Raw genomic sequence first — 12244 nt, 5'->3', positions numbered from 1 at the left:
AAAGACCATTGCGTTTACACAAAGAGCTGGGGTAGAAAGTTTGTTATTTTGTCATTATTCATAGATGACATCCTAATAGGGGGAAACAATATTGAGTATGTGAACCAAATTAAGACCTAGCTCAGCCCAAGTTTCGAGATGAAAGATATAGAAGAAGCATCATACATTCTCGAAGTTAAGATTTCGAGAGATAGGTCAAAGAACCTATTGGCATTATCTCAATAGACTTGTGTCAATAAGATTCTAGAACGGTGCAGTATATAGAACTTCAAGCCCATATATAGCCATATGTCCAAAGATTTGACCCTTAGTACATTCATTTGCCTTAAAACACAACAGGACAAGGACTATGTGAAAAAGGTACCTTACACTAGTGCCGCAGGTGGTCTAATATGCGCAATATTGTGTACTAGACCTAATATGATGGTGAGCAGATATTAGTCTATTCCAGGAAAAGCACATTGGTCAACCGTAAAAAGGATACTGGGGTACCTCAAGGCAACTACAAATTATTTTGTGTTATCAGTGCAATGATCTCCACTTAAGAGAATACACAAATGTTGATTGGGTAGGAGACATGGACGAGAGGAAGTCCACATCGGGCTAAGTTTTCCATCCAATGGAGTTATATCATGAAGCAACAAGAAACAAATGTGTGTAGCTCTATCCACCATGGAAGGAGAGTATGTGCATACTTATCTACATCATAAGAGGCAATATGGCTAAATAGATTCATTAGTCACCTAAATCTAGCCAACTCCAATACACCCATAGTAATAAACAGTGACAGCCAATCTGTTATATTTGCCAAAGATCAAAGGTTCCATGGCAAGACCAGATATATAGAGATCAAGTATCATTTTGTTAGAGAGTTAATTGAATGTAAAGAAGTTAGTATGAAGTATATCTTTGCTCATGATATGGTGGTTGATCCCCTTACGAAGCCTGTCAAAAGATATGTTTATGTGAAATATGTTAAATCCCAGGGTTTGCGTATGATCTAAATATACTTCTATTTTTATGCATTTATGAGAACATGTTTATTCAATAAAAGTCTTCAGAACTTTTTCTTTCAATACACGATTACGAATGTCATTTAATAATGTTTTCTGGTAAATTTTATATGCATGTCAGACAGAGAGGTAGCTTACCCACACGAGTGTTTACCCTCATCTTATCATTTGGTAAAAAGAGGAGTACGAAGGAGGCTGTTTATTGAGTGATTCGAAAGCTAGCTCAATGCACCAGAGTCACTTGCATAAAGGATGAAATGACTTTCATTTAAAGCATGAGATGATTGTGTACGTACTTTAATTTGTACTAACATGTATAAGGCTGATATGGTAACAAGTTAGAAGTAACTTGAAATATTATGTCCTTACAGCCAGAAGTAATCTCTATACGGTGTAAACTGAGATCAGATGTTTAGGCACATTTTAACTGAAACTTTTGTATGGTGCTTTGAGAAAGGCATGCTCTCCTTTTGCAACAAAAGGATTGAACACCATGACACATGAATTTTATACAATGTGTGCTTAGTGATCACGAGATTGAAAAGTATTATACATAATGGATCTCGACTTTTTCTAGTGTGAGACTCACGGCTTGAGACTATAATTCTTGCCCTTTATTTTTCCTTAGGACCCGAAACTCATTCTAAAAGCATGATGTCGTGTTGCTTGTCTTGGAAGGAAACACCCGATCTATCCAAAATTTTATCATTTGGCCCCTGACCTATTATTTGGTCATATTTGGCCCATGATCTATTCCAAATTGGTGAACTTTCACTCAATTTGGAATCAAACTTAACCGAATCATTATCTCATTGATAAGTAACGATATTTTGACACTTGAACTTAATAGATTTTAGTTTAATATTTGTTTTTTGTTTTTTTCTTTTTTTTTTTAATCTAATTAATTATTTCCACATAATGTGGAAAAAAAACTTTAAGAAATATCACGTTTCAAGTTTAAGTGTCAAAATATCGTTACTTATCAATGAGATAACAATTCTGTTATGTATTCATACAAATTGGGTGAAATTTCACTAAATGGGATAGGTCAATGGTCAAATGTGACCAAATAATAAGCTAGGGGTCATATGACACAATTTTGGATAGATCAGGGGCCAAATAATGCTTTAAGCCTAAAATTATTCATATTATATATTCGATATCAAAATAAAGCAAAACAAGATTATCTTAACCCCTAAATAAAATATTGTCTACATTAGGTAGACTTATATGTTTGAAGAAGAAAACCTGAAATTTACACAGAAAATTAATAAAATGAGAATCAAAATGAAACAGATTTTTGTGAGATGACAAAGGATATAAATTTATATTTATGGTCCACATTTTTACAATGACGTTCGTTTCAGCATTGGCTTATATGCCATTGATAATAAATAATAATGTATATAGAGACGAATGAATATTCTCAAATAGAATTACCTACCTACTTACGAAATTTCTTTGAAGCTTCATATGAGACCCCACTTTCATTCTCTTCTAAATATATGTTTTTTAATTTATTCACATGAGTGTCAGAATGAGTATTAGGTTAATTTATTATTTTTAGAATTAATTTTCTAATTGATTATTTTCTCAATACTAGTATATTCTAATTCTAGTCTATCTAAATTTATTTAATATAAATTTAATCTTTTGTTCATTATGAATTAATTTCACAAAAAACTAAAAACAAATATTTATTTAGAGAATTATTTAAAATTTTAGATATTTTATCCTTATTTGAGTACTAGAATTTCAATAAACAAACTACTTGTTGTGACTAAATAGTATTTATCATTTTAAACTCAATCAAAACTATAAAATCAAAGACAATTATAGAATATATATTTATTAATTTATATATGTTATGATATTATCCGATTCTTTCATTTCGAGTCAACTGTTAACCTCTAATTCAATTATCAATCCTGTTCAATTTTCTATTCTATTTCTAAAACAATAATGGATTGAATAAAATAATTATAATTCACAAGATTTAATCCTAAAAATGGTTTTTTTAACATTAAATAATAATAAATCCAGATTTGAAATAAATTTATATCTTTATATTAAGTAGTGCTATGCTATATATATTTTTTCAAAAGTAGTGCTATTTTTTTATTATCATAATATAGAAAGGTAGTGCTATTCTATGGGGTATATATGTCTAAACAAATAAAGAAAAGAAACATAAAGCTCACACACGTCGGGATAATATTATTAATTAACCCGTACTTGTACAGGTGTAGTAGTTCTTACTATCCACCATTTCTTCAATTTCCTTAATTCATTTTTATCGATCAATCTGAAAATGGTGTTACCAGCTGCTGCTATTCCACTACTCAAGCTCAAACTCTTATCCCTTTCTTCTTCTCCCACACCGTTACTCCCCACCGGCCTTCTCTTCCCTTTCTTACTTAAACTCGTCTGCACTTTCCCACTACTTCGCCGGAGTTACTCTGACGGCTTCTACACTTCGAGGCTCTTCATTTTCCAACTCAATCAAATCTCCTTCGATGGAGTTGATAGAGCCAGCCTAGGTAATAGATTTGAAAGACTATCAAGATTGGTTTCACAATGGCTAACTCTCGCAAGAATGTCGCCGGAAACTAATCAGTCCGATGAAGATAACTTTCATGCTTTTTCGATGTTTTCTCTTTGAGTAGGGAGGGAAGGTATTTATTTATTTAACTTAAAATATGTGGTTTTGGAATTACTAATTAGATGTTTTTTTTTTTTTGTTATTTGCTAATTAACTAGTTCCTTATAATTATCATATCATTGCTAATTTGGGAAATAAGGGTTAAAATTAAACTTTAGTTATCAACTCATTCATTTTTAAGTGGCTGCGAAAAGACATTCTGTTAGTTGGTGCAACGTGTACGCAAGCTGCTGTTTTTTATTGACAGACAAAATGTTTCCAGATTACACATGTCATTGGGAGTTAATCTTTTATTCACATATTCACCTTTATATAGTTACATTCCATGTCCGATTATATATGGATATTTGCTTTGTCCAACAGAAATGACTTTGAAAAATCTGAGCAATGTATTAATAGTTTTTTTTAAGATAGATGTCGTTGCTATTAACGATCGTTTTTTAGGATACAACAGATTATACAATTCAAATCGTGTGTAAGTTCGTTATCACCGAAGTAGGAAAACAAGAACACTATGAACAGACAGAGAGCGGGAAAAATTACAGACAATATCTTTTCAATAATTTTTTCAACTACTTATGAATTTGACAATCAATTCTATATAAATAGAACTCGAAAAGATATGTCTTTTCACGAACGAATACGACTGTACACGGACAGACACCATTGTTCACGTACGAACACGACTGTTCACGACGGACAAGACTGTTCATGAAATGAGGTGTTTGTTGGTATTTAAATTAATATATAATTTTATTCAAAATTTTCCGACATGCTTCACCCTCAAAAGCAAAAGCAATGTCACATTACTCGATTAGAAATATATACATATTGTTTCCTTCTTTAAAATGTATCTTAGGATAATTTAAGAAGAGTGTTAAATATCTCATTTTATTTAATTACCGGTTAGCTGAGCTTTAAAATCCTTCGAATGATTGAGGTAAAACAAAAAAAAATGATTAAAAAGAACTAGGGACCAACGATCCTAATCAAATGTCTAAATCAGTGATGAAAATGACCACTAAGTAGCATATAAAGCTCAGATGAACAATGTGAATGAATAAAATATATTTTAGTATGTATTGTACACCTTGTATTTGTAAGAGAATCGAGTTATATGTTTAAATGTAAGCATGAATTCACATGGCAGTTAATTAATAGTGAAGACTTGTTGTCATACAAAAATGATTGTAACAGTGGCACATGTGATTCTATGAATCATAACATTGAACATGGATAGGAATATGCGTGGAATAAGCATGAATTCTGTTGTGGGGGTATCTCATTGGTCCAAGTGTACTTATGATAAATTATATGATATCAGATATACCCCCACCCGAAGTTTCCAGATCGAAGTGCTTTAAGGATTCATTATATTGGGTAACTAAAAATCGAATATCCTTTGGGTGTTGGCTTGTGTAAGGGCCGAAGGTAGCATTCACTTGGCCATGAGCTTCGTTTTTGTGTGGACAAAATTACCCTTCATTTAGGTTTAAAAATTCCATTTGTTTAGAGGATTCTTGTGCTAACGTATTTCACCTTGTTCAATATGAAAGGTTAGTAGGTGGAAACGTGTCAGAATGACATTTAACGACTAACAAGCTACGTGAAACTAAATCATGACGTCATTTTTCTGTTTTTACGGTTGGCGCTCTGGTTTCCTAAATTGTGTTGATTCAATGTGCGTTTCTCGTCAATCAATTTGATTATTAACGTCGTTTTTAGACTTTTTGGTTTCTTTAAGACACAGTAATGATTAATAACCCTATTATTAATTGCGCCTTCCCATTGCCTTCCACCAAAGGCATATAAAAGAAAGAGAACAAGCCTCATACGACTTTTCTAGTTTCTCTCGCTCTTCTTTGGCAATTTTTCAAAATTCGAAGCACTAAAGTTGTTTCTAACATTGAGTCAGGAAATAGCACTTGGAAGTCTATTCCTGAACTCAACACCAGATCACACAACTAAGTAAACTTAAGTTAAGCATTTACTAGACAAAAACAAAAGCAAGCAGATAAAGGAGATAAGGGGTAGAAAATGTTACTCAACAGCTTTATCCTGGTTCGGCCTCCTGCCTACATCCAGTCTCCGGAATCTTTCCAAGCTTTAATCCACTACTGAGCTCTTTTGGGTAGAGCACAAACCCCTTACAATAGTCAGCGAGTAGTTATAGAGTACCGTCCTCTATAAACCTATACTCAACATTATCTACCTTTGAGTGCTAAATATCGAGCAACTCAGAGTCTCCTAACAATTTAGTAATTGATAACGTTTTTGTTCTATAACAAATAACACTTTGAAAGATCTAATCTATTTGTTTACACAAGAATAAGAGTTGGTGTAAAATGTCTTTGCTTTTCTTTTGCAGGGAACTTCAAGAAAGAATTTGCTCAGAGTATTGGCTTGTTGAAGATCAAGTTTGATTGAAGCAAATGACAGGCCATTTATAGTGACACTTGAAGCCATCGGTCATTTCAAATTTCGAAATAACCGTTGGAGGAAAATGGCTCTGATGTCCCTTTCATCCTCAGCGCTCAGTGGCATGGCCAATAGGAACGTAGTCTTCTCTGTCATTTGATCAGTGCTTCAGTTGCTTTGTTCAGTAAGCGTCAGATTGTCTCTCCATCTTAGGTAAAGATTCCTAGACAGCACAGCGACAGCTTCTCTGTTGCGTCTAAACCTTTCCTCATTTGGATAGCCTTTGTCCGCTAGATAACAAGTCAACTTTCGCCTTGTCCTTCCAACTCAACAGCTTCGTTGTGAAGGAGTTGGCCATTCTTCTGGATCCTTCTTCCTGTTGGGCTGAATGGATCAAAAGCCGTTTGACCCGTTTGACTTTCTTTTTGGCTTTGTTTGGGCATTGACTTGGCTAGTTGGACTTGGGTTGTTATCTTTAATATATTTTGCACTTATATTTTTAATTACTCCAAAAATACTCAACAGACACATTAGTGATAATAAATCAAAGTATTTAAATTTAATGTGTTGAAAATTTATCATAGGGTTTTAATTCTAATTTTAAATAGATTTGTCAAATCAAAATTAGTGTGGAAATGTGTTTCAACAACCTTCAGCAAGAAGGTTCATCCAGAGATATGCAGTTCTCTAAGTAGATGCCTGGGAGTATCATAGAATCAGAAAGTTGGGAAGTACTTGGGGTTGCCTTTGGTTATAGGGCGTTGGCGTGTGGAAGTGTTCAGGTACTTGGAGGTCATGCTTCAGAAAAGAATCTGTAGTTGGAAGTCAAGACACTTATCAAAGGCGGGCAAAGAAATCATGGTTAGATCAGTGCTCCAAGCTCTCCCTACCTATGCAATCTTACTACCCCAGACCTTGTGTGAGGAGCTAGAGAGGCGGCTTAACGCTTTTTGTCACACCCGACCCTAGACGACCTCAATCGGCATCGGATGTGAAATAGAAAGATCATAATCAACACTTAGGAGTCTCAATTTATCCCAATATCATAATATCATATTATATTACAATTGAAATACCAAAGTTCTAACCATAATTCTAACAATAAGCAGCCACTTTCAAACCTCGCCTAATCGGTCGTAACCTTCTCTATATCCTGTACTTTCTCACCTAAAAACATTAAAACATTTAAAAATGTGAGACAAAAATCTCAGTAAGAAACTATCAGCTATAAAAACTAACTTTACTTAACATAGCTATATATATACATTGATAAAAGGATTTAATCAAAACCTTATAAAATATTGTAATCAAATAAGTGTTTTATCAAACCAACTCGTATTCAATCAAACGTAAAACCTTATATCAAAATCAATCATAACCGAAAACATAATCCAAATGAACTTATAACATTATATCCATCATCGAGTTTCTCCCCTTAAGTATCAATCCATAACCACATATATAGTCGAGACGTCTCTTAACATTGCCTATCCCATATGGTCTTACCCAACACTTCACTGCCATACTCAATAGGTCTTCAGACTGTGTACACAGGCCATATCCCTCACTGAACATGGTCTTCAAATATAAAACCACTGATCTGGATAACTCTCGATGGATATAAAATCATAAAATCATAACGTGCTCAAATTTCCTTTCACAATCAAATTTCAAACTATTTCATAACCATAAATCATTTGGCTTCAATTAGCCCTTTTGTATCATAAAAATCATATTTGGACTTCAATCCAAAATAATAACAACAAGAACCGCAACAAATTTCTCAATCCAAAAACAATTCGTAAGAAATCATCAAATTCATTTTGTTCAATATAGATATATATTGAAACCAAAAACATATATGTATATATGTAAATCAACCAAATTAAGCCTTAAATCAATATAATCAAGTAAAATCTGAAATTCACATAGAAGCATAGTCAATAACTTCATTTGAACCATAATTTCACAATAAAAAGCAAAATCGTGAAAAATCCAAATTTTACAAAATTCATGCATAACCTTAAAATATCAATTTCTGAAAATTCTTTGATTATATATATATATATATATATATATATATATATATATATATATATATATATATATATACATAAAACTCAAAATATAATTGATAGTTACTTACCTTGGTCACTAATTGAAGAAAACAACCCGTTCAATTCTCCTCTAAATTCTATCTAAGACGTTTCTCTCTAACCACTTCCGAAACTCAAAAACTCTTTGGTTAGGACTTAGATCTATATATAAGGATGCTATGTTTTAAATTTCAAGTGATTCGAACGGTCGAATCTCCGTAAATCAAAGAAACGGTGGAGAAACGGTTCAGGAACGATGAAGAATATGAAGAAGCATAAGAAAGAAAAGAAAAAAGGAAAAAACGATGATGACTCGCATACAGGTGTTGGATGTGGGGATTTATATCCCAAATCTGACAAAGATCCCCTTTGATTCTCCATCTTTATATAATCTTTTAAAAATTACCCTAAATTTTTAATTTACATATAAAACCATCGAATTAACTCCAAACTTTCCCTATAGCACCAAATAAAAATCACACACCCAATAATAATAATATATATTACTATCAAGGTATAAATTCTAGAAAGTTAGACACGGACGTGACACTTTTTGGTGGGGAACTAGGAGTACGGGGAAGAGAATTCACTGGAAATCATGACAGGGTTTGTGTTTACCAAAACAGTTGGGAGGTATGGGATTTAAGCGTTTTCATCTTTTTAATTTAGCACTGCTCGGGAAGCAGGGTTGGCGTTTATTATCCAAACCTAATTCGTTGGCCGCTCGAGTCTTCAAAGCACGGTATTACCCCAATTCGACATTCCTGGAAGCCACTATCAGCACCAACCCCAGTTTCATATGGCACAGTGTTTTTGCGGCCCAGCCCTTGATCAAACAGAAGGCTCAACGTCTGATTGGAAATGGTATCTCAACTAGGATCTGGACCGACCTTTGGCTCCCTGATATGGATAATCCAAAAATAGAATATATCCCATTACCAGGGCTTGAGGATAGAACAGTAAGCACTCTTATGTCATTAGATCAAAAGGCTTGGGATCCTGGTATTCTGGAGGATTTATTTTCTCAAAGGGACATGGAATTAATAGAGCAGGTACCCCTAAGTTTTCGCGAAGTGGAAGATGCCTGGTGGTGGAATGGCAACTATAAAGGCTCGTATATTGTCAAACTGGGGTACAGAAGTCTCGTCGAAGAGCTGAATATGGGTGTCAGGACTATTCTAGCAGAAATTTGGTCGAGGTTGTGGCGACTGGCTATTCCCCCTCTATGGCAAGCATGAAATAATTGGATCCCAACTCGAGTCCGCCTTCGCCAACTTCGTTTACAAATTGATAGTACATGCCCACAATGTCATTCGAATGAAGAGGATTTGTTTCACACACTAATGTTGTGTGTAAATGCTCGGCGCACATGGAATCATGCTAGTTGCGGAGATCTAAGCCCGACAGTCAGAAATTTTGCTCAATTCTGGCAATTATTGGATCAGCAGGGTGATGTGCAGTTGTTAGCAGAAGTTGCAATGGTTAGCTGGTCGTTATGGTGTAACCGTAACAATCTAGTTTGGAGAAATGTGGCTGAGGAACCCAGAATTCTGTACAGCAATGCTACAGCTCTACTATCAAAATGGAGGTCGGCTCAGGTATTGTGTAACTCCCTTTCTACAAGCTCCAGTGCAGCGGTTCGATGGTCTCTCCCGTCCTTGGAAACTCTCAAATTAAACTTTGATGCGACCTTGTTCAGTAACAACAGACTTGGTTTCAGGTTTGTATTGCGGGATTCTGTGAATGTCTTCTTAGGAGCAAAAAAAGGAATCGTTGCAGGACCCTCGGATTCCCTATTAGCTGAAGCCTTTAGCTTTTGTGAAGCTCTTAGCTGGCTCAAATCCAAGCGGTTCACAAATGTAGCTATGGAATCCGACTCTCAACAACTGGTATTTGCTTTTCATAGTGTTAGTTGTGTTGAGTCCCCGTTTGGTTTAATTATTGAAGATTGTAAATCCCTTGCTCGGGGTATAGCTCTTCTTTTTTAGTATTCATTAAACGATCAGTGAATCAGGTAGCCCATAGTTTAGCTAGAGCGTCTGTTTCTGAGTCTGATTGTGGTGAGTGGAGGTCTGTTCCACCATTATTTATTTGTTCTGTTCTCCGTTTGGAACCTTAATAAATTATTCTTTCATTTAAAAAAAAAAAAAAACTTGCTTTCGGAAGTTTTTTAAAAAGATGGAGGTTAAAAAGCATACAAATGGTGAAGCCAATTTACATGGCATAATTACTAAATACTCCCTTTAAGTTTCATAATCTATTCATTTTTAACCCTAATAAATAAATTATGCTAAAGCTTTAACTGCCATAGTTGATTACAAGGACTATGAGCAGAAAACACCCAAATTGGAAAACCCTCGTATAAACCTTGAACTCAACCTTTCTCTCCAGCCTATCAATGTCAACCATAAAGGAGATCCTAACACGGCGGCCTGTAGCCGCCACAATCCGCCTAACCGTCCCAGCCGGCGGTGCCCGTCCAGCTCCTCCTGTCGGTCCCGCGCTTGGACAGTACCGTCTCAATCTGATGGCGTTCTGCAAGGATTTCAACGCACGAACCCAGAAATACAAGCCGGAAACACCAATGGCTGTAACGATTACGGCATTCAAGGACAACACCTTCGAATTCATTGTCAAGTCACCGTCTGTCACTTGGTACTTGAAGAAAGCAGCTGGGATCGAGTCCGGTAGCAGCCGCCCTGGACACGTGGAGGCATCGACAGTGACTTTGAAGCACATATACGAGATTGCGAAGGTGAAGCAGTCTGATCCTTTTTGTCAATACATGTCACTTGAGTCTATTTCTAAGTCTGTTATTGGCACTGCAAATTCAATGGGGATTAGAGTTGTTAAAGAATTGGAGTAGCTGGGTAACATTTTTTTTGTTGAAGACAAAGGGGGCAAATCACAATTTTAGGGTTTTTTATGACGATTGAAGTGGTTTTTGTTCAGTGTTGTATTAGATTTGAATAATCTAATGATGCTTTGTACTTGACTGGTTGCAATCTTAAAGTGAGCTATAAAAGTACTGAATTATGCATAATTATTGGAGATTGCAAATTTTATTCTATTGTGAAGTTGTATGTGGGATTTGGAAATTGGATGAAGTTATTGGAGTAAATGGAAAATTGCTTTTTCTTTGATGATATCTTTACATCTTTAAGAAACTTGTTGCTGCCCAACTATTCGGTGAAGCTTGGGGTAAATTTCATCCAAGGCGACTCAATTTTTGCCCTTACTAATATTATAGTCACTCAACTTTGAAACCTTTAAATTTGCCTTTTACTAACATGAAAATCTCTCAACCTTTAACCACTCAAATAGTAGGCAACCTTTGATTGTGGAGCTAACGAAAATGATATTCTAAACAACTCTAATTATGGGTTTCGAGGTCATTTAGTTGTTGTTTGATTAGGAGAGAGAAAGTGCTTGTTTTGAGCGAAAACTATGAAAATGATGATTATGGAAAATTGAATTGCGAGAATCTGTTCAATTATTCTTGCTTTGAAAAGAACATTTTAGTGATTAGCTCACAAGTTTCAGGTATTCTTTCACCTGATAATTTGGTTATTTCAGATGCCAAGAGACTGACCATTAGATTTGTCAAACCCATCCTCATCAAAGAAAGCAGAAGAACATCTGAAACTTCCTTTTGACTTTCAAGGATAGCTAAGAATAACCCTACACTCTGTTAGGAAAAGGAAAATTATTGAGCTAGTGAATGCAACAACAGAGACAACCAAAAACAATCTCTTAAATTACAAAGAAGTTGTAGCTTGAACACTGACAAAAAGATATGATCTAAACAGACATGTCATAAAAAACCATGAAATTATAGCATAGTATGCAACGTTTAGATTTCTACTCTGTTGATTAAAGTAACAGGAAGAACAAGGTTCCATTGCCATGTAAGGCATAAGCTTCAAATCTAACACAGTTTAGCAAGATTTGTACAGAAATTTTGTTCTACTTGGAGTTGAACCAAACAGTGACTAACTTTTAAGTGCAGGCTACAAGTTTAGTTTGGAAATGTCATTTGCAGCTTCCTACATGCG

General features: G+C 34.8%; 1 protein-coding gene across 1 annotated transcript; it reads left to right on the top strand.

Moving 5' to 3' along the window:
- Positions 1–10495: 10495 nt before the first annotated feature.
- On the top strand, positions 10496–11232 carry LOC136210522 (uncharacterized). Its single transcript, XM_066001808.1, has one exon. It carries the CDS (start codon positions 10588–10590, stop codon positions 11053–11055), a length of 468 nt encoding a protein of 155 aa, XP_065857880.1. The 5' UTR covers positions 10496–10587; the 3' UTR covers positions 11056–11232.
- The last annotated feature ends 1012 nt before the right edge of the window (positions 11233–12244 follow it).

Source organism: Euphorbia lathyris, chromosome 1, assembly GCF_963576675.1.
Source record: "Euphorbia lathyris chromosome 1, ddEupLath1.1, whole genome shotgun sequence".
Taxonomy (NCBI): Eukaryota; Viridiplantae; Streptophyta; class Magnoliopsida; order Malpighiales; family Euphorbiaceae; genus Euphorbia; species Euphorbia lathyris.
Note: the sequence above shows the minus strand (reverse complement) of the source record. Positions and strands in the feature narration are given on the sequence as shown.